The sequence below is a fragment of the Falco rusticolus genome, chromosome 2, assembly GCF_015220075.1.
Source record: "Falco rusticolus isolate bFalRus1 chromosome 2, bFalRus1.pri, whole genome shotgun sequence".
Lineage (NCBI taxonomy): Eukaryota > Metazoa > Chordata > Aves > Falconiformes > Falconidae > Falco > Falco rusticolus.
Window position 1 is genome coordinate 30,345,920 of NC_051188.1, and position 23,705 is coordinate 30,369,624.

The 23,705-nt window shown below is 41.9% G+C and overlaps 2 protein-coding genes across 3 annotated transcripts in view; one reads left to right on the forward strand and one right to left on the reverse strand.

The window, feature by feature from the left end:
• Positions 1-5,774, reverse strand: part of SETDB2 (SET domain bifurcated histone lysine methyltransferase 2) — a 49,257-nt gene extending 43,483 nt beyond the window's left edge. The window contains exons 1-3 of the mRNA XM_037376576.1: positions 5,219-5,774; positions 1,901-2,023; positions 448-513 (exon numbers count right to left, since the gene is read on the reverse strand). Coding sequence (XP_037232473.1) covers positions 448-513; positions 1,901-2,023; positions 5,219-5,234 — 205 coding nt within the window. The 5' untranslated portion in view covers positions 5,235-5,774. The remainder of the gene's footprint in view (positions 1-447; positions 514-1,900; positions 2,024-5,218) is intronic.
• Positions 5,775-6,321: 547 nt separating this feature from the next.
• Positions 6,322-23,705, forward strand: part of CAB39L (calcium binding protein 39 like) — a 68,165-nt gene continuing 50,781 nt past the window's right edge. Inside the window, exon 1 of one of the 2 annotated variants that reach the window (XM_037375952.1) lies at positions 6,322-6,375. The gene's annotated coding sequence lies outside the window, so the exon portion shown is untranslated. Of the gene's footprint in view, positions 6,376-6,467; positions 6,974-23,705 lie in introns of those variants that run through there. The other variant, XM_037375951.1, reaches the window with a different exon arrangement.

Genomic DNA, 23,705 nt, shown 5'->3' on the forward strand with positions numbered 1-23,705 from the left:
ACCCTTTTCACAGACCACCAGATGATTTGCACATTACAACTTTCACGTAGCTTTCAAAGTGTATGGAGACAACATGCATATGAAACACATATACAGATTTCTCTTAATTATTTGAGGTAAAAGGAAGCCAGGGTATCACAGCTAGTGAAGCCACACACAAAATGACTCTGCTTGCAGCCAGCTCAGGTTCATCAGGGCTTACTAGTTAAACTCTCTTCACCTGGTAAAGGCCATATACACATACATTCAAACCACAAATGTACAAACGCAGGCGAGAGTCCACAGTCCAGTACCTAAGGAAACTAATAACTATGGGTTTTCCCTTGTAATGCTAAGAGGCTTCTCAGATCTATTTTATTGATTTTAATGAAGGGAAATAAGCTCCTAGTGAGTAAACCAAGACAAATTAAATCCACATGCCAATAAATACAACAGAGATGCACATACCATTTGTCAAGGTTAAGAGATCACCTAGATTAGCTTCATTCACCAGTACCGAAGCCTGACAGTATTCTAGGCAAAAAAAACCAAAACAAAATGGATACGATGTCTAATTTAAGTAATGATAATAGGGAAAACAAGTCCTCCAGAGACACCAGTTTCCTCACTATACTAATCTAGAGCATTGCAAGACTGATAACATTAGAAACCTTTTGCACCACAGACCTTAATAGACACATCTGCAAATTACAATAAAATTACAGCTCATATTAGTAGTTGTGAATCAGCACTGAATATCCTCCAGCTTTTGGAAAGCTGCTGGGATGTTTCCAAACACACAAAACCAGTAGCCTCCAGTGGCAGTAGTGCACATCAACACAATTTAGTTAAGTTTCTCTTTGTACTTTCTCATCAGACTAGTCATCTTCCGGCTAAGAAGGGCTGGATCTTGGCAGACCAAATTAATGCTACTCCTAAATTGGTGGAAACGGCCTTCAACTAGTAAGAACACAAAGAAGAGACCAGTTCTATCTCAACCTTTTACTCCACGCAATAAATATTACAGGTAGAGAAAAATATTAGGAAAATCCATGTTAATATTTTAGTTTGAAATCTTTACAGAACAAAGCATAGAAAAAAATCAAACTTAACTATGTCACAGATTCATTGTGTCATTTGGGGATTCAAGTTCAACATTTATCTACGCACTGCTGTAATGTTTTGTCATAAAAATCAAGATGTGGGAGCTCAAGTATATAAAAAAACTGCACTACTAATTCTGAGCAAGCAGTACAATGCAGAGTGTGTGGCTATACCTGTTTAAAAACATCTGACACTACTGTACATTGTTTTGCACAAAAAAGCAGTAAGATCCACAGATTACATTTACATGCATGACAATTAAAAAAAAGTAGTTTTCCTGAACAAATTAATAAAAAGAAACCTGTGCACTGCTCCAGGCTTATCGGATTTCTGATTTTTATGTAGATAAAGGACACTGTTCCTGATTTTCATGGAAACAAATCTTAAATGCATTGCTGTCACATTTTTCTACTCATGTTTTAAGTTATAATGGTGTCTCTGACATGAAATAATACTTACAAAATTATAATCCCACCCAAACCCATTCAGTTCACCAAGATCAGCTTGAAAGGCTAAAACTTCTGTCAATAAACAAAACACAAGGCACAGCAGGTATTTCATTACTTCTCAAGAATAAACATTTCAGTTCCACGTACTTAAGAGCCACACATTGTTTGAAAAAGTATACAGGCAAAATGAGAAAATGGCAAAATGCACCTGAAACAGTTACTCTTTTTTTAAAAAGTGCTTAAAAACACCAACTACAAAGTAATTTAAATTCAGAGATATCCAATTTGTGGCAGATACCACATAGCCCTACACAAAGCAGGCCACAGCTCCCCTGCAGTCCCGCTTAACTGTAACAAGGATTTCAAACCTTGGTTTGTCGCAGTTCCATTCTTGATCTTTTGCTTCAGCAACAGCAGTACATTTTGCATCTGTTCAAATATGATGTCCACTCTTCTACCTCCCAATTGTGCCCAAATGGTCTTCAAATCAGCTGAAATGCAAATCTCAATTTACAAGTCTGTACAACTCCCAGGAAGTCTAAAATATCCAAGTAGTTCCTAGTGGAATTTTCAAAGGCTCCCACTCATTTCATTGTGAGGCACTTCTGAAAAACCAGCCAGAACTGCTGTCTTCTTTTGCAAGCTTAAACCTTAAGAAATCTATTCCTAAACTTGATTATGAAAGTGAAACAGAAGCCAAGTGACAAACTGGAGTAGCTTTTGATGGCTCATGATGGGCCTTCAATTAACTTCTCATGCATGTCTACAAAGAGTGCTGTGGAATCCTTTCTCAAAACACCAGCAATTAGTCCCACTATAAATTAATCACCACTGAAGCTCATAGAAGTGACACAGGAGAATACTTTCAACTGAATGAACTGATCATATTATTAAACAAAAGAACTTTAAAAATATTTTTATAGCTGTAACCTCCCTTAGCTACCCGAGCTGACTATGCCAACTCATCAATATTTTTGTACGTTTTCTAGGGAAAAGTGTTCAAAATATTCTCAGATAAAAGCATTTTGATAAATTTTGTTCACCAAATTTTATCAGTTGTAGTAATTAATACACTCCTTGTATCGTGTTTAAATAAATGTTTTTTAAGCTGCAGGTTCAGAACTTCTTCTCTTCCAAGAGTATGTACCTTTGAGGTACTAAGCCCATTCATGAAAGCTCTTGTTAAAACATTAGCAGTGCATCTCTGGCATGGACTCTGAAAAAGAACTACGGTTTGGTGTGTCAAGAGGCAATGCCAGAAAAAAGAACAGGCTCTCTCTCATGGTTAACGTTTTTCTTCAATGACCATGCACAAAAGAACAAGTAAATCTGTTTTCCTACTCTGTTTCTAGAGGTAGAGTCCACTGTCACCATACTAGGTTTACATTTCACTTTCAGACAGCAAACCTGGGTTGGCAAACGAGCTGGGGTGATACCTCCTTGCCAGTCAATACAGCGTTCTTTTAAGGCTAGTAAAAAAAATTTACTTAATTTCTGACTTAGCAGAGAATGACTTCTGTTGCCCAAGACACCAGAAGCTAAGTGATGCTATGGCAGTACAGAGTCTATGGTTACTCTCAAAAGCATCACATCATGACAGCAGTGAAGAAAGTAACAATCTTTTGCCACCACAACTCCACTGCTTATGCCACCAGCAGCTAAGAGCATAACACTTAGTATCAACAGGCAATGCTGAAAGTACTTTATCTTGTAAAATGACTGATTTAGCACTAGCTCTCATCATTTCATGAGCTTTTATACTCACAGAAATGTTTAAAAAAAATGTGGAAAGGTCAAAGTCCTGTAACAAAAAATGCCCACACCACTTTCTGGAAACCTACACTACTGCTCTGAGAGACAACATGTGCCCTGTGCCTTTTCCATCCTTTGCTCTGTGTGACAGTATCACAAATTTAAAATATGGAGAAATAAGTGTATTTAACAACTGTGTTTAAAAATACACATTCAGAAATTCTAATAAGAAATTCCACCGCTGCAGATTAAAACTGTTGTGCTTATTTCTTATCCAATTTCAGGTATTTCAATATATTTACTGAGCCTGGATAGATTACTTCACAGGATGGGTGACAACACAGTTTTTCATTTCTGGGTCATCAGTTATAATCTCGTGCAGGCCAAAAGGCAGTAAAACATATAACACACTGTACAGCGCTCAGACCACTCACTTGACTTGCAAATGCTTCCCCAATTCTCACGCTGCAGTGCCCCAAACATTCTAGCAGTAAAAACTTGGTTTTGCGTGGAGAAGCAAAGACTGCATATGAAAGTTCATATCCAATTTTCATTTCAAAAGAGACAGATGTCCACATCACTAATCCCTCCAGTGTTAATACTGTTATCATCAACACTAGCCAGGAGAACAGGGAATGCATCTACCTTGTCAGCATTCATGTCAGCTGATGGACTGGCATTTTGCGGCAATAGCTTTAAACCTGGCCAAAGCCATCACCTCTGGAGGGATTTTCTTCTCCCTCTATAGAATCCTTGTGGCCATGTATTTCTTTTTTTTCAGCACTGCACAGGAGATTGATGCTAGAGCAAGAAACAGCAAGCAGCCAAGGCCAGGGCTACTTAGGCCAGCTGCTGGAAAAAAACCTTGGGTGCATGTTTCTTATAAAGGACCTGTAGAGCTGCTGACTAATATCTTACATATGTGCCATAAAAGGCAAAACTATTGTCTTCCGGTTATCATTTTGAGACCAGAAGTAGTGTCAAATATATACTACCTTCCCATTTCCCTCCATAAATCCAAACTATACTACCCTCAATCCTCTCCTCCCTCAAACTGGCAAGGTTCTCCACTTCAAAGCAGTTGCACAGCACTGCAAGAGGTGCAGAATGGACAAGCAAGAGATGAGGTGAGAAATTAAAATGGTTGTAGCTACTTAGTTTTTTAAAAATTATACAAATAAACACTATAGCAGGTATTAGCAGGAGCACTGTAAGAAAGCATTGCAGTGAAATAGTCATCCCACTTTCAAATAGTCAGCCCATGTCTTATCAAGACCTAACTGAAGAACACTCAAATGAAACAAGCTGTGTGAGGAAATTTTTTTTACACAAGTAATTTCTTACTATTCCTCAAGCATGAAGCTGTCATGAGATGGCCCAGAATTTCCAGCATATTCAGCGGAGCCTACATAATCCCCACTTCCTATTAGCTCACATTTCTCTCTTATTTTTTAAATTAATGCCGTCACTACAGCAGTACTGCAGCTAAACTAATTTGTTTAGGAAAAAAACGAAGGCTTTTTTAGGTAAAAAAATTACTGTTTCTGTTTCTCAACAGATGCAAGATAGCTCTACTTTAATAACACTAAGGAGAAGTAAGGCAGCAGCATTCTTTGTCCACATTGAAGATACCAGCACTAACGACCCAGAGAACATAAAACATACCCGACTTGCAAGTCAGCTACTTAGCCTTTTCATGCTGTAACTGAAATTTTGAAACATTCCAGAAAGGAAACTCCTTTTTACGTCGTGAGAATACATCAAGCTGTAGCCCTATATACAGTACCAAATTTACAAAACCCCAGAAATTTTTATTTGGTTGACTGGGAAAAGAGCTTAAGGGAAGACTGCTCAATCTTGGAAAAGTTTCTCACAAGACCTGACTAATTGCTGCTCGAAGCATATTTACTTATTTAGTTATTTTAAAGGCTTACTTCTATTCTCTTCCATCTTCCCGGGTGGCTGCGTGGAGGGCTGGTAGGCTGGTTGGGTCCGGCCAGCGCCAAGCTCAGCTCAGGTAGGGGAGCGGCGCGTCGGTCACGCTGCCCTGTGACACGGCCACGTTCAGCGCCCGGGGCCTGCGGGCAGGGGGCGAACCGGCGGTGGGGGCCAACCTGTGGCGGGGGAGACCCTCCCGCGGGGGGGGGGGGGGGGGGGGCAGTCCCTGGTGGACCGGCCCTGCGACGCCGGGTGGCCTCGCCTCAGCACCCTTCACCCCCCTCTGGCCAACGGCTCACAGCTCATCTGAGGAGTACCGAGAGAAAAGGGTTAAGGCCGTGCGGCGTCGGCAGCGGGACGCGCCGCGGGGCTGAGGCGAGGCGCGGGGTGACCCGCACCCCTCCCGCCCTTCAGCCACGCGTTCCGCGCGGCGTGGCGAGCAGCGGGACTGCGGCCCAGGGAGACCGGGCCCACCCCCGCGCCGGGTGACGGGTGCTCCTACACGGCCCCGTCTGCAGCACCCGGCGCTATCTACCGCCGCAGGCTGGAGCTTTGCTGAGGGACGGCGCGACCCCGACAGGGCCACAACCCCGGCCTCGGTCCCGGCCAGCTGCCCTCACCTTCCTCCTCCTCCTCCCCTGCTTAACTGTTACCTGCAGGCGGCGCTCGACGACTGACGGCCGGGCCCAGCCGCCCTCCCCCGCACACGGGCACGCCCCGCCCCTAGGAGCACGCGCGGCCCCAGCACCGCCCCCCGCCAGGAGGCACCGCCCCCCGCCAGGAGGCACCGCCCCCCGCCAGGAGGCACCGCCCCCCGCCAGGAGGCACCGCCCCCCGCCAGGAGGCACCGCCCCCCGCCAGGAAGCACCGCCCCCCGCCAGGAGGCACCGCCCCCCGCCAGGAGGCACCGCCCCGCTAGGGAAGCCCGACAACCGCCTGACGGCGGCCGGAGGCGGGGACCCACCAGCCGGGCCTGCGGCACCGCCCCCTCCCCTTCGGCGCAAGGCGGGAGGGGTGTGTGTGGGGGGGCAGATAAGTGTGTGGTGATTGGGCGTCGGCTTTTCCGGGTTATAACGTTGCGGCGGCGTCTTCTCGCTCATACGCATGCGCGAGGCGGGGCCAGGTCCCAGGAGCGAATCGCCGTGCGCGGGAGGTGGGCCGCTCCCCTGGGGACGAGCGTCTTCCTTTGGCGCGATTGGCTGCGGCGGGGGCGTCCGTGCGCGCGGCGCTTTGGTGGGGGGGTGGGGGTGTGCGGAGCCGAGAGGCTGGCGCTGCGTCCGCCATCTTGGGCCGGGGCTGGCTGTAAACTCTTGGTGGTGGAGCGGGCTGGGTGCGGTGGGAGCGCCGCCATTTTGGCACAGTAGCGCTCGGGCGGCGAGGGCGAGGGGTGAAGGGCTGAGCCAGGCAGCTGATCCGCTTGAATGAGCGGTAGGCTGCGGGGATGGCTCCGGCTGCTGTTTTGGGCCTGGTGTGGCCCGCCCTACCTGAGGGGCTGGGGGATGTGGGGCCGCTCATAGCGTGTAGGGTGAGGCCGTCTGACCCTCTGCTCGCGTCTGCGGGGCTTCCCACACCCCATGTGGAGTCTAGGCGGTTGCTAGGCCCCTGGGGGAAGTTGCCTTGGTCAAAAGGGTTCTGGCAGCTGGCTGAGCTCAGTGAGGCTGCAGGCACACGGGTGGGGAGCATTGGAGAATGCAAGTGTTACTGAGGGATGTTTGGGCCTTTGATTCCAGTCCTCCAAATCAAAATACTTGGTAGGTGAATGAGTTGCTTAACTTGACTGCTGGCCCTTGCAATTTGCCTTTGCTGATTGCAGCTGTATCCTATTAAGTGCTGAATTATTACTGTCATTTTGATTCAAAGTGTGAAAATAAAAGTTTACGTTGGCTTTAAAATTTTCAGCGGTATTACTTTCCAAGTGTTTGTGTTATGGCTAAGTAAAGGGATTTTTCAGAGGCAAAAATGTAATGTGCTTTTAAAAGATGGGGAGGGTGGTTTGTCATTGCTTTTTTATCACGTCTTTTTTTTACCCTCATGTTAAACTGTAGAGATAAACTTAACACACTCCAATAATTGTCAAAGCATTTCCAATATTGTGGCTGTTACTACAAGTATTTCTTTAGTTGGGTGAGGGATAGAAATTAAATAAGTCTGGGGGGGAATGCAATGTTTATGTAACTTGGAGCTCTGGTCAGACCCAGGATTCTGCAGCAGATTTTGATGCCCAGCATCTGATTTCTACTTCTATAAAGCCTTTTAAATGTTTACATAGGGATCCCTACATCTGTGCCTGTGTTTGAAGTTCATTGATTAGTGTATGAGTACTGCCTAACTCTATAGCGAGAAATGAGACAACCAACAGTAACATTGTTGGGAACAGGTGGTTCAACATTACTGATGCGCTGACAAATCTCTCAATAAAAATAGTACTTTTCAAAAGTGAGATTTCTTTCCTGTAATTGTTTATTTAAAAATTAATTACAAGCTTTTCTTGCTCTGGGAATATACTGCATTATGAGGTGATGATTGCAGGTTAAGTAATTTCACTTTACTGAATTATTAATATATGTCTGTGCAAATTAATATTGAGTGTTATGAAACACTTGTGTTACAAATTGTATATGAGGAATATATCAAATACAGAGAAGATGGAGCCCAGCATCATCATAATTGTATTAATTGTAAGTTATTTCCTCATTAAGTTTTCTTTCCTTAAATGCCTGCTAAATGACCTCCTGGGTTTGTCTGCATGCTTTCAAACTGTGTGATAAGCATTAATCAGCAATATGGGGATGATACACTAATTTCATAAACAATGAGTATTGTTAAATAATTATGGTTTGGTAATGGGATTGTATATGTCTGCTTGCTTGACATGGCTAGGGTGATGGTGTGATTGGGTTTTTGTGATGATAAAGTTGCCATATGCTTCATGGTCTTGAGCAGCAAATGGACTCGAGCCTTTTTCCGGCAATAATTCATTGAAATATAAGTATTGGGAATCTAACCACAATGACGGTTTTACTTGGAAGCAGTCGGTGGTGTTACCCGGCAGCACTGAGGAAAGCAACCCCTTTGCTCTGAGCAAGCCACTGGAGCTTATTCTATCTGCCATAGCAGGATCTTTTGCCTGGCACTTGTCAGTGAACACGCACTGCTGCGGTCTGTGGTGGTCGCTCATGGCGAGGCCTAGCTCTAGAAAAAAGATGAGGGAAGTGCCAAGACTGTCCTTGGAGGCTGATGCAAGGAATCTACTAAAATGAAATTTAGGACCGATTGGTATCAGGATTTTGCATTCACACATATGCAAATGAGCTATATGTCAGTGTGGTTGGAAGTGCGGTTTTCGGTGTTGTAGCAAGTGACTGCGGAGGACATGTACTGAAGAGGGTGACACTGGTGTAATCTGTGTTACTCCTTATGAAGTGCTGGTAGCGCTCCAAAGCTTTTATTAGCAGCTGGGAGGGATGGAAGAAGCTGGAAGCACATGACTGCACGCCTCTAAGACAAAAGAGAAATTAGTAATATATTCTGCTTGTTATTTGAAGCAAAAGGAATGGGAAATATATCCTTTTTAAAACAAGTTTAATAAGGAGGCAGTTTTGAAACTTACTTCTTTCCCTGTTTTTGCTTTTATCTAGAAGTGTAAGATAGGCGTTCTGCAACATAGCAGCAAATTCTGCCAGTGAGCCAGTAAGCTCAGTTCTTCCCGAACTTGTTAGGTGGCAGAAGCTCACAAGCGATACTGATGACACATCTGAACAACCTGCTGGCAGCACTCCTCTAGCAGCCGTATAAGCTTCTTGGGGCTCTGCAGTTTAGACGTGGACTGACTTAACTGCATCTAGAGGTGAGGATAGCCCATTGCACATGCCTACCCATTTGCTAGGTGCACCTTTGTTAGGGTGACAATGAAAGGGCTGACTGTCCTGGTGAGTGACTGAGTTGCTGAATTGTGCTTTTGTGTTACATAGTTCTGGTTGTATTTAGAGACTTCAGATGAACAATTGCTTAGACAGGCAGACTGCAAATGGCTACTTTGAGTGGGAGGAGATGAAGCTAGTCCAAAGTTGTCTTCTCCATGGATGTTTTTATTATTTTGAATGTGGTGTGAGGATTTGGATGTTTGCTCATATGGCCAGATAGGCTTGGGTGAGGTACAGAGACTCCGGTCTGACTCCAGATAACAGCAAAGCAGTCAAAGCCATCAACTTTGGAAAGCCATGGGCATTTGGAGGATGTTTTATAATTCTCATTTAGCTTTTTGCCCTTTTCTGATGGGATTGGCTTATTGCGTTATTGACCCTTTTCTTCTTAAAGTATCATCATATCAACTGAGTATTTTTACCAGCTTCTTCCCTGTCACATCCTCCTTGTTATCCTTATTGATTTAACTTGCTCCTTTATAGGTAAGTGCCCATACCTCATTCTTTCAAAATGCAACTTTTATTTAATGTTCTGTTTTATTGCATGATCAGTTTAAGTATGGTTCCTTTTTCACATATCTAATCTATCTTGGGTAAGATAACAGATCAGAGAACTGGTAATTTTATACAGATCATAGATAATTGTTTCTTTACAAAATGTGTTCAGTGTGGCATCTTTTGGTTTATCTTAAAAAATTTTGATTCATTATGTATGAAGACACAGGGTAATATTCCCTGTAGGTGCATTGCTTACTAATCAGGTTTGTCACAGACTGTTTACAGGCCCTCAGTATGTTTTGTAGTTCTGTTGCTATTGTAGATATGTCGTTTTAATTAGGTTATTTGGATATTATTTTTTTCCAGTTACTAAAGAAAGGGGAGATTTGGGATCTCTGAGAAACCTGTAAAATGATTTTTGTTCTACCTGTAATGAAAAGCACATTTGTATTTTGGGCAACTAAAAGTCAAACAAATTGTCCATTTGAAAAGTGGAGCTTCTAAAATCATAGACTGTTATGGCCCTAAGGGAATCTTAAAACACAGGCAGAGACTGGCAATGAAAAGGAAAGGAAAAATTTGTGTCATTGTTTAAACAATACAGTTCTTTCATGTGGAGGACCGAGATGTCTGTTAATTACCAACTGGCTTGAGAGTTTTGGAGTCTGGCCCAATAGGCTGAAACTGTTAACCATCCACTAGCTGGCATATCCTTCAAGGTCTGCATTTGGAGGCTGGTAATGTAACGGGTTTCATCTTTATAGATGTTTCTGTAGTAGAAACATTTTCAGTTTTAGCTATATTTCTGTCTTACAGTCCCAGTATTCATTGCCAACATAGATTCCAGACAGTTGAGCGAACACAGAAAGCAAGGACTGGTTTAAATGTTAGATAATGTCAGACCAAGTTGAACAGCATGCGTTGTCTTTGCTGTGCCACGGCCCCACCACAATACACTGTTCAAGACCTAGAACTGTGTCCTCTAATTTGGATGACTTGGATGAATTGACAAGTTCTGAAAGCCTGTGATTACAGTTGCACTTGAAAGGGCCTGAGGTCTCTGGAAACCAGGCAGCAGATGTCTGTGATGAAAGGAACCCAAAATAAATGGATGCCTAAAAACCTTTTTATCTTCGTTTCTCCATGGGAACATAACTATATGTTTATCTGAAATAAATGTTCAGGGGTATTTTCGGAAGTAAAGCTAGTGGTTGTAAAGTATTCTGACTCTTTTGATGGACTCTGTTTGTGCGTTTGCATGCCAATTAAAGTATGTGTACCAAGTATTTTCATTAAATGAAGATGTTGCAGACAAAAATTTCTAAGCAATCTTTAAGAGTTAGTGAACTTGTGGTGTTCCCACTCATAGGAGATGTTCTGTGGAGTGCTCCACAACTTCTTTTTGATTTGCCTTTTATTTTTTAAATCAAAGTGTAGAGGAAGCTGTCCTTGTGATGCCAGGTGATGTAAGGTTGATTGGTCAGTGCTGGTCTTGATAGCAGCTGTACAAAGGCAAGGGAGTGAATGTGTGGCATAGAATTGGACCTGACCTAATAAAAGCCATCAAAAGGAGGCATATGGCAAAAACTTGGAACTCATTATTGTGTGTAGATGGAATAACTGCATTCAAATAAAACTGAAACCTGTAAGATTTCAAATATACCAGCCACAGAAAACAGGGTAAATATATGTCGTGATGTAGGGGCTCAACAATAGGGCTCTTGAAATGAATATTCTGGACTAAGTAGTCCTTAGTTGCAGCCTCCTGTGGGAAAACTAATTTAGCTGAAGAAAACCCCGAGGGTTTTTTTAGTTGATTGCTTTTCGTGATCCAGTTCACTATGCCACATTAGCAGCTGGTTTGGCTTAACTTTATAGAGATGTGGAAACTGGCAGTAAGGTATGGAGAACAGGAGGAGCAAGGATGTGAGGCAGTATTGTCCTATTAATGTTTATTGCATTTGGTTTTGTTAATAAGCATTATAAGGGGCCAGGGAAGCCACAGTCCCCTGAACATTTTAAATTGGCACTGGCAAAGAAAGAAACAGTTCTGTTCACCCTGTGCTGTTCAGCCTTCTCTTGTTCGTTTGTGTCATTGCTCAGGACACTGATTGAGGTTTGAAAAAAAAAGGTTACTTATTTGGCTCAGCTAATTTTATCTGAATAACTTTCCCCTTCTAATCTGCTGTGCAGCCACTTCGGTATTTCTTCTTCTTTCAGGGAACTGAGGGTGTACTAGGTGCAAAATGAGCATCTGGAGATAGATTGCTTTTTAATTTGATTGTTGGTGTCATTGATCCCAGTTTAAAGTGTGTGTGCAACTACTTCTTCAGTATAAGCGAAGTGGTGGCATGGGCAAAACACTTCCTGTGGATGGTCTTCATCGCCCAGCAGAGCTGTCCTAAGCCTGGACCTCTCTGCATCTTCAGTTGTGCTAGACCAAAAACCCCTCCTGCTTTTTACAGACAGTGGAGGTGAATGGGTTTCTTTTGGAGGTGACTCAATTTAACTTTGAGTTAATTTCTGTAAAATTCTTGAATGTCTGGAATCAAAGAAGCTATGTTGGAAATGTGCAAGGCATCTGTTCAGCAGCACTGAATGAGAGAAGTGAACTGTGGGTCCAAACCTTTGCAACCCTTTTTCATAAGCAATGTTACTTAAGTGACTGTAATATATGAATTATGCACTCCTTTCACAGAAGTGGATACATATGCTCTTTGTTACAAAGTAATACCAAAACAAATTTATATTGCATGCAGATTGACATTTAAAGAAAACACAACAACAAACTTTAGTAAGATTGAGTGCAGCTAGACAAATACATTTCGTGTGTATCTGCCAAAAAAAAAGAAAGGAAATGTCCACCAAATACAACTGGTTACCTTAGTTTAGTATGCTGATATGGTTTGTCAATGTGATGAACCAGTTATGTGACTTGTAGTTTGGTAGCAGTTTTAAGTGCAGGATTATTTTTAAGATTATTCGATTTTGTTAATGAATTCATAGCAAGGTGCTATAACCCTTACATTAGCAGATCAAGAGGTATGGTTGCAGCTTGTGTGCAGGAGTGAGGATAAAAGGATGGGATGGTGGGTTGTTTTTTTTTTCAAACTGTTTTTGCCACCACATATTCTAGAAATATTTTAAAATTGCATCACCCATCCTCCAAAAAGGTATTCATGGATGGATGGATTGTTTCTTTTCTTTTGTTCTTTTAGTGTTGTAGCCTGGATTGTCCATGTTAGAAATGATTGATAAAGGTAGTTCCAAAGATTTAAAATCTTACATTTAGTAAGACCCTCCACAGTTCCTCTCACTTCTCCAAAAGCTGCATTTTTATCAAATATAAGAGGGATTTGGTTTTTTTCAGCTGTTAAATTTTCAGGGTGTCTAGCAGGCTGTTCTGTCTCCCTCTTCAGTTGTGCTGTTCCTAGAACTGATTCAAGGGAGGTGATGGCAGTAAGGGCTAGACTTCCCCAGAGGTTCTTGGGGTGCATGGAAGATAACTTCCTGACACAGCTGGTCAGTGAACCAGCCAGGGGAGATGCCCTGCTGGACCTGCTGTTTGCAAACAGGGAAGGACTCGTGGGTGATGTGGTGGTTGGAGGATGTCTTGGGCACAGCGATTGTGAGGTGATAGTTTTCAGTTCTTGGAGAAGTATGCAGGGGGGTCAGGAGAGCTGCTGCCTTGGACATCTGTAGGGCCGACTGGCCTGTTTAGGAGCCTCGTTGACAGAGTCCCTTGGGAGGCGGTCCTGAAGGGCAGAGTCGTCCAGGAAGGCTGGGCATTCTTCAAGAAGGAAATCTTAAAGGCGCAGGAGCAGGCTGGTCCCGTGTGCCAAAAGATGAGCTGGCTTAGAAGACCAGCCTGGCTGAACAGAGAGCTTTGGCTGGACCTCAGGGAAAAATGGAGAGTTTATGACCTTTGGAAGAAGGGGCAGGCAACTCAGGAAGACCATAAGGATGTTGTGAGGTTATGCAGGGCTAAGATTAGAGAGGCAAAAGCCCGGCTAGAACTCAGGCTGGCCACTGCTGTAAAAGATAACAAAAAAATGTTTTTACAAATACATTAGAAACAAAAGGAGGGCTGAGGACAGTCCCCATCCTTTATTGGATATAGGGTGGAACATTGCCGCAAAGGATGAGAAAGAGGCTGAGGTACCTAATGCTTTATTTGCCTCAGCCTTTAACAGCAAGACCAGGTACCCTCAGGGTACTCAGCCCCCTGAGCTGGAAGACGGGTATGAGATGCAGAACGAAGTCCTCACAGTTCAGGAGGAAACAGTCAGTGACCTGCTGCTCCCCTTAGACACGCATCATAAGTCTATGGGGTCAGATGAGACCCAACCAAGGGTGCTAAGGGAACTGGCAGTGTGCCCAGGTGGCCAAGAAGGTCAGTAGCATCCTGACTTGTATCAGGAATGGTGTGGCCAGCAGGACAAGGGAAATGATTGTCCCCTGTACTGGGCACTGGTGAGGCTACATCCTGAACACTGTGTTCAGTTTTGGGCCCCTAAATTCAAGAGGGACATTGAGGTGCTGGAGCGTGTCCAGAGACGGGCAGCGGAGCTGGTGAAGGGTCTGGAGTACAAGTCTGGTGAGGAGCGGCTGAGGGAACTGGGGCTGTTCAGCCTGGAAAAGAGAGGCTCATTAGAGACCTTATCGCTCTCTACAACTACCTGAAAGGAGGGTGTAGGCAGGTGGGGGTTGGTCTCTTTTCCTGAGTAAGAAGTGATAGGATGAGAGGAAACAACCTGAAGTTACACCAGGAGGGGTTTAGATGGGATATTAGGAAAAATTCCTTCACTGCAAGGGTGGTCAAGGATTGTAACAGGCTGCCCAGGGATGTGGTTGAGTCACCATCCCTGGAGGTATTTAAAAGACATGTAGATGTGGTGCTTAGGAACATGGTTTAGTGGTGGACTTGGCAGTGCTGGGTTAATGGTTGAACTTGATCTTAAAGGTCTTTTCCAGCCCAAATGATTCTATGATTCTATTCTATTATTCCCTTTTTGGCAGCAATGTAAACTTAAAACAACTCAATTGTGAAACAACATCTTTAAATTTTTTTACAGCATGAGTTAAAAAGAAAACTTCTTACATCTCAGTAATGTTTGTGCCTTGTTTCCTGTTGCAAGAGACTCTACTTACAGTGAATAAAGTACTGCTCCATAACTGCACTTTGAAATGTGGGGACAACTGAGTGACAACTATTGGATTGGATGGTCTTTAATAAAGACCCCATGTCAATCTAGCACAAAGGCACTAGTATAGATTTATACATACAGATTTATTGCAGCAAGGAATACAGTTCACTTGCTTTTAAGTGTGGGAAAGAAGTTGTGTGGGGCTTTTTAAGTAAGGTGACTGGAGATTCCTGAACACGGAGATATTAAAATTATGTGGAAAGAGAGTTCATTTCCAGCAGCCATAGCGATCCAAGCAACATGTAACATTCAGCTCTTTGTTGTGCAGGGAGGCACGACTTATCAGCTTTCCCTCAAGCATACCTTTTAATTGTATATTCTCACTTTCTGCAGTGCATTGGCAGTCAGGCAGCTAACTTTCACTTCTGCAAATAAGGAAAAGATTGCCAGTTCATGGTGGTCATTCACTAGGTGTTGCTTTTGGATACAGGAGAAGCTGTCTGCAATATATGGTTTATTTGTTGTTAGAAATAAGACATCAAATTGAACTTCATAGGGTGAGGGCAGGATTGCAGGGTGGTTGTAGACGTCTGTTAAGGCAAATATTGTGTATATCACATAAACCCTGGGAAAAGTCTGTGGGTTTGGGGTGGGGTTTTTTAATTATTTTTGTTTGGTTTGTTTGGAGTTTGGTTTTTGGGTTTTTTTGACAAATTGGTTTAAGCAAATGAGCTGAGTAAGGCTGAACCTTCTAAATGCAAGCTTATTACATAGGAATTGTGCTTACCTTTGGTCCTACTCCTCCTCGTTTGCAGGTCATTAATAGGTCTTGTCTTGTACATTGCAATCCGTGTTTAAGTTTGTAACTGCCTGGGACATCTGTACTGCTCTATTGCAAGCATCGCACACAGCCTTGGGCAAAACAGGAGAGTAAAAGACAAAGTGCTTTGGTCAAAGGCAGTTTGAGTGAAGACAGGTTTGAATGAACTCTGAGGTCAAGTTGGCTTGGTAGTCTTTAGGTTGTGCGTTGTTTGGAGAAGGTTTTTCCCTTCAAAACCCCAACATTAATGTAAGGAGATAGATGCTGCTGCAATTCATCTGTGTTCCACCCTTTTGTCAGAGAAAGGAAGATGTTGCCAGAGGATTTCCCAAGATACCCTCATGCTATTCTAGTTTCTTGGGCAGGAGTTAAATGCTAAGAAAACATTCACAGAGATGTTGCCCATTGTTTTTCCTCTTTCACTGAACTCCCTGCCCTGTAAACTGAGTATCTCCTCATCATGGTTCATAAGGTCTCGTTGCAGTTCATAAGGTCATGGGAGAAGATGGCTGCAAAACTATGTGACACTTACATCTTTGAAGACAAAAACCGTAAGGGACTAAGCAAATTTTCTGTTCTGCATGATGTGATATGCTGTTACATCACTAATATACTTCTAACATTGCTTACAAGAGTGTCTCTCAAATTTGGAGAGGAAAAAATGTGAGAACACGTGTCTATCTAGAATGTGCAGAGCTGAATGTGAAAAGATAGTTTAAGCAAAGGAGGGGTCCTGTCGATTTAGAAGTGGTTCAAGGGCAGCAGCCAATATGTAGGAATAAGTACTTTTTTATAAAGACAATTAAAGAAAACCTTCCAGATTTTCTTTAGGATCTAGGGCTAATAAGGAAACATTCTAAAAATACTGGGAACAAAAAGAACAGCAACATATGTCTGATGGCTGTGCTGAACTTGTCAGCAACAATGCTGAAAAGACAGAACTGTTACGTACATCTGCCGTGAGAATGAAGCTGAATATTACAAATAATCATGTAACCATGAACAAATCCATCATATTACAGCAGTAAATAAAACCTGAACTTTTGTGTTACAAATTTGTGGAGACTGAGGAATTGGTTTTTTAAAATGGCTAATGTAAAACTGTCCAAAATTTTAAGGATTGTCATGTAGCAAATGCTATCCAAGATGATGAATAGAAAACAGGTATTATGTCTAGTATATCAATTAGATTTGTATATCAGTATACAAATATATATTTGGCTCCTGAGAATGTTACACTCAGTGAAGAATCCTTGAATTAAGATGTATTTTTGTGATGTTCAGTCATTGGATGTTTGCAAAACAAACCCAACCCCAAATGAATGCACAGTTGGAAGTAAATGCAAAATCCTGACAGTTTTATTAAGGCCATGTAGAGTAGAAAAACGATATGATGGCAGAGCCTCGTGTATTTGATTGAATTAAAGAGCATGTTAGCTGACTCTTTTGAAAGATGGACTCCAAGCTTTGGAAGTTAATCGCCATGAAAAAAGACTGGGTGCACCTTAATGACGAGGAACAGTATCCAAAAAAATACTGCTGCAAGGTATTGAGACTGACAGGCAACAGGCAGTGGACAAGACACTCCCTGTAGAAAAGTGAGCCTGACAGTAGTTGAATACAATGAATGCAGAATAAGAGATTTCCTTTCCAATATTATTGACCCCACTTCTGGAATATAATCGTTTGATTGATTCACCTGAAGATATATTTTTAAACTGAAGTCAGTACGTGTTGTAGGTGTTGGAGAAACGTATCTACACACTTGATAGCAATGAAGTAAACTCTGAGTTTGAAGTTATTTGATTATGTACCTATGCATGAACAAAATCGAGAGCCTTCAAAGAGCATCCATTTGCAAATACAAGAGTTACGATGGCAGGAAGCAGAAAGTAAAAATAATGCAAACTTGTGTAAAAGCAAAAAATACTGGAAATGGTAACTGGTAACTATTGTACTAGCTTATTGATGGACTATATAGGTGCCCCAGCACTTGAAATTAATGTCAAGATCCAAGATCTTTTAAAAAGCTGCTCTTGTTCAAGGAGATGTTGAGGTACATCAGACGATTCATTTTTTGTGTGAGAGCCGGAGTAGATCTTTCAATTTTTAAATACACTTGTTGGTAGTACCAACATTCATTTCTTGTTTTGAGAAGAGGCAAAAATCTTCCCATTTTTTTTTCCAAATGAGGTCTTATTTCATAAGTCTATAGGAAGCATATAGAATCTGTCTTCAATTTTGAAGAAAAGCAAGTTCTATGTAAATTGTCACAGATTCTTATTACTTGCTACTTTTAAACTTCCTAACCATATCATCTGTATTTTATTTAAAATAAAATAGTAAAAATAGGTAGTGTGGGTTTTGGGTTAAATAACAAGGTATTAAACAGCTCTAGGTTTTATGTCTTTACTCGGCTCATACACAGCTGTTTGGATACAGGTCTTTGTGTGCAGAAATCTGTCAACTGAAGTTCTTATGCTTATGAAAGTAATTTCATCCCATGATGACAGCTAGTATAGACTGTCTTGCTGGACTGGCATGGGAAGTTGAACTGGCATGACTCTTGCTAGGTGACCTTCTCATGGGATTCGGCCTGCTTTCAGAAAACTGGCCCTTTCTTCTCACTGGTACTTGGGTAGAAAGTCCAAAATTGGCAATAGTTTGCTTCAAAAAGCACTGCTGTTTTTAAAAGAAACTATTTTGGGACTTTTCTCTTTCAGTTCTGTTATCAGGCCTACAGCTCTGACTCCTTGGATTTGGGAATCTCTGTTTGATTTAGTAGATAGGAAATTTTGTCTCCTTGTGAGGTTAGGCTTGGACACGACATTGAGGAATGTCATATGAGAGCTAGAGAATTGAGGTCCTGAATGCATATATAATTTTAGACAATGTGTTCTGCAGGTGTTCAGACTCAGAGAAGTTCTCACTATGATACAAGATTGTTTTTGTTTTGGTGGGGGGGTTTTGTTGGGGTTTTTTTCAAAGATACTAGATAACTTCTCAAGTCTGGGCTGGTAACAGCTTGAGACTTTTTTTCGTTTGTGAGGGGCTACACCTCACTTTCAGTGCTAATCATGACTTTCTGTTTTTTATTGGACAGTAGCAGTCTTACTCTTCAGAAGTGTAGATTTTGATGGCAGATAAAGTTATTTTGTGAATGCACGCTGCAAAGGCACACCAGAGAAAAGTTACCAGTTGTTCCCATAGGAAGAGAGGAGATATGTAAACGCCTATTAGTGTGAAAAAAATGTAATTTCTTGAGCTGTTTCTGGAGGGTGTGACAATGTAAGTGTAGATCTGTGTGCTGTGTAATAAAGGAGCTGTCAGGTTTCATTGAGAGATGTGTAGAGGAGTGATGTTTGCCAAGATTTTAATCAGTATTTTTGACCTAATAGAACCTATATATCGAGAGCTTGCCATTTATGTCATGTGGCGAGTTATTTTCTTCCAGGTATCCAGAGCCTGTCAGGGACCTTCAGTGTAGAGGCTAGCCAGGAACAGAGTTGAATTAAAGCACACCGATGTACCTCAGCTGCCCTCCCTCCAAAACAGAGACTGTCCTGAAGGCAGGCACACTGCTGCATGTTGGTCCTCCTTTAGGGCAGGCTTCCTGCACTAAAAAATGCCAGCCTGCAGCATGCCTGCTGCCATGTAAAGCATTCAAAGAATGACCCTGGTTTATTAATTAAAACAAAAGGAACTCAGCCTTTAATTGGACACTTTGTGGTTGTATGTGTCTATAATTAATTTATAATGTTAGCTGTTGGGCAGCACAGATGAGGAGAACAGCGGATGGCTTTTTAATAGGGTGGGAATGTGCATGGTTAGGTTTTCCCCATCAGGAAGTAACAGTATTGGACTCCATAAAATACCATAATAATTGGCTCAATGTAGTCAACTTTTAGCCAGGCTGGACTAACTAGCTCTTTAGGGAGGCACTGGAGGCCTCCCTAAATCTGTGATAGGGGATTTGTGACAGCAGGGACCGTTTATCATCTAACAGGTTGGATGATCACATTACAATCATGTTATGATCCTTATTGTGGGACCAAAAGTGCAAGCATCCAGGTTTGCACTGACTGACCGTCTGTCTGTCATGTGAAGGCAAATAGATTTGCAATCTGTCAAGTGATGAACGTACTTAATTGTTTGTCAGGAGGAATGACTTTGGGGTACTTGTGAAGGCAACGTCTCCATGTGCAACTTGAGCTTGATCAATTCTCAAGGTTCCCTATCCTAATCCAGTATGTTAAACTAATTGCAGGACAAAAACTGGCAAAGAGCAAAACTTGAGAAGACCTAGGTTCTCTTTCTCCATGGGAGCAGTGTTGACAGCCAGAGATTTTCTGGTGTGACTTTGGGCAAGTCAGTTTAGAGCAACACTTGCTTAAATGTAACAGCCATTTTTCATTAATTATAATAATGCTTAGGCTTCATTATTGGAGACTGGAAAAAATTGTAGTTCTTAATCTGAATTGAATGAACAATGAAATGAATGAAAGCACAATGAACAGTGCTTTGGACCCTCTTAGCCTAATATTATTCAGTTTTTGGTTCAACCGTTCTGCTTTAGTAGGATTCTTAACTTGCATGAGAAGAGACTCAGAAGTTTGTTCTGTCTGTGGGAATGGTTTCTGGAGATGTACATCACACAAACTGCAAGATTGTCATGCCAGTCTGCAAGAAAAGGACACAGCAAACTGGGTGCTGCCTGGGGTGTTTGGTTCCATCACTATAGTGTCAAAGCAGCTTACGGTTTTGAATGCATGCATTTTCCAACAGGAAGTTTTTCCAAGATCACATAGAAATGTATGACACAAATGGGAACTGACTCTTGGTTTCTTTGGTCTGAACTAATTTCTTCATTGGTACAACACCCTAGCTCTAGCTCTGTGTGGGACTTTCTGGTAGTAGTTGCTCTTTTGTCTGGGGTAATCACTTGAAAAATACAGTGGTTCTGTGGGTAAATCCTGGCCTTTGCTGCCCAGAACAGAGAGCTAACTGGATTGCAGTAAATCATTGATGGCGTTTGATTTCTTGTTTGATACCCCATCTAGAGAAAATAGTCTCTGAGCTCTCTTGGCTGCTCAGTCTTGAGTGTCGGAAGCAATCTGTAGCAATCTGTTGTATCTTAAGTATTGCAGATAGAACTTCAAAGCCCCCCAAGAAGAAAAGTAGTTGGTCTTTTAAGATCTTTGAAGCGAATGGGTGTGGAGCCATTTGTAGCTATTTAGCATGGTGATTTTGGATGATACTTCTGGAAACCTCAAAGATGCTAATGGCCTAAAGCAGAAGAATAGAGTGGTCCTTCTTCTGGTACATATTTCTTCTTCTACTTCGTGCTTGGTGTCAGCTGCTCTTGGAGGTGGGATTTGATGGAGATTTGTCTGATCTGGAATTACAGTTCCTATTTACTATAATTCTTCAACTGTACATTTCAGGGTGCACACCTTTGGGTATTTGCTTGGTGCCATCTCAGTTTCCTCATATGAAAATGTGTGTTACGGTGAGTAGTGAGGAATGTTTAATTTGTGTTTCAAATCAAGCTTGATTTTTGTTCATTTGCAAGTCGTCTTGAGAGCACCTGATGAAAGATGCTTTAGACTTCTATAGTAGTGGTCAGTAGAGGAAAAGTCTTAATCTCAAGCTGCCTTGCCCCTTGTCAGAAACAGAGACACACGTTATGTATAGAGAAATTACTGTCATCAAAAGGCAGTTGATCTGCCTGGTATTTTCATTGCACATCACCATTAGCGAGATGAATACGCACTAATACAGCTTTCGGCTTCAAGCACTATTGGGAAGTTTAAGGTTTTGGTTAGGGATGCTCCATTGTCTTTCCCTACCAGGGAGGTTGTAGGGAACATACATAGGGGTTTTTTGCGTACGTGAGCATGTGGGAAGGGGATGTCTTAACAAGCAGTACCCCATGCTGTCTTGCTAATTCATGCTTAATATTAAGAAAATTGCTTGCTGAAGTTACATGGAAACCAACAGCTAAATTCAATATTTGTAAGAAGACTAAATGGTATTAATATTTTTTGAATATTTCAGAAATGGGAGATGGCAGATAAATACCTTACACACATGAAAGAATTGCGCAATCTAATGAGGAAAAGTGTTAGCAGTGATGCAAGAACTATCTTCCAGCATACTAGATAGTGAGGGCTTATTTGGCCCTATATAACTTTTGTTTGTTGCTACTGTAAATGACTTTTTTTCTTTTTAGTGTGCTGCAGTGCGAACTGTTAAGATTGGGCCTCCCATGGTACGTTTGTGTTGAGAGGTTATATTTTAGATCTTCAGCAAAGCTCTTTTTGTTGTTCCTTCTGAAATGAGCTTTCCTTTTCACGTTTTTAATTCTGTGAATGGACCTTAAGCAAACATGGCCACTGAAGTGGCTGACTGTACAGAGCTGTGATAGAAGCAGTTTGGAGAGATGAAGGCTTTAATTATATTAAAAAGCCTGTTCAGCTCTTCAGGGAGTTACTGATTTTGGAGGACTAGTTTCTGTTTGCATATGTCCACGGGTAAAAAGCATGATGTTGTCGTGAGTTCACTGTTCCTCCACTCATAAAAATGGGAGTGTGGCTATGGTTCTTAATTGTGTTTTCTGTTGGGACATAGTAGATAAGGGATGTGATTAACGTTTCCTAAGTGACTTTTCAGAGCAGGCATAAAATTCTAATCTGTTTCATTTTTCAGCTGTTGGGCTTTAGTTACCTCCTGTTTAGATGTAATTCCTGTTTGGGGGTGGGAATGTGCAAGGAAAGGGATCCATTTTAGCAGACTTTCTCTAAGGATGAAAGTTGATGGATGCCTTTAAAATGAGTAAAATTTTAAATACGCTGGCCTGAACATGAAGTATTTAATACATAAAGGTTTCTGGTAGAAATGCCAGTGTTAGTGTGTGATTGCTGGAATGATGCACATGAGAATAATATGTTCAGTAAAATCTCAAGAGCAGTTTATAAGAGTTAATACGGTTCTTTAAAAGAAAAAAAAATCATCTTACCAACTGTTTATTTGCTTTAAATAAAACATGAAGGAAAAGGCAATATGTGCTTAAAAGCACTAGAGGGAGCCACGAGGAAGAAGAGGGGAAAAGCACTGAAGACATGTTTGCATTTTTAGGAACATCCATTTAAATCCTCCCCCTTGCTCCAGCTAAAATGCAGCTATAGGTCGGTCACTGCCTGTGGCTGCTCCCTGCTCCCCCCCACTTCACTAAAGAAATTTCAATTTTCTAGTCTGGAGAGAAGCTAGAAGATTTGCTGCTTTCTAAATGGCTGTAGGGAAAACTACCTGCCCCTCCTTAGACTGTATCCGTTTTTTTGCTTTGTTTTGTATTTGGTTGAGCAGCCAAATTTTAATTTGCCTTTCAGTGCTAGTGGCTGTTTTGGGGGGATTGGTGTTTAGGCTCAGTTCTGATCTTGTGACCCTCAGAGATTATATGGGTGAGAACGAGGAAAAAGTAGGTGTGTTGCTACATGTCTGTATTGGGGATTGATTAGATGAAGAAGAGTTTTAATGGCATTAATTTGGAGCGGCCACGTTGCTCTTGCAGGGGATCAAAGGAAAGTGAGTATCTGCGAGCTTGTAGAATAAAATAGAAGCACAAAGTTACTGTAAAGTCTTTCTCATTTTATGAGGTTTTAGAACCTCAGGTTGTTGGGCACACTTCTTATATTGCTTTGTCATAAAGCTAAACCCTTGAGTTTAAGTCTTAACAGCTTTACGATGTAGATAAGTAATTTCTTTTTAGCTCCTCTCCACCTTGATAAATTGCTGTTCATTTTGATATCTTGTGATCTGTAAGATTAGGATGAAATCCTGGGAGTGGGGGAGAGGGTTCTTTAGTTTTCAGGTTTTGGAGGGTGAGGAAATCTTTTTGGTATTCTAAAGTTTCTCCTCTTGATATCCATCATTACACAACTAAACCTGTCGTGGTGGTGTAGTGAATTTTGATGGCCTGGGGCCTTGGCATTGAGCAATTTTTGGGGAAGGAAGGATGGATGATGATGATATTATTATTATTGTTGTTGTTAGTAGGGCTTTGGAATGCTGGAAGTAATCTTGGAGGAGGTAGACA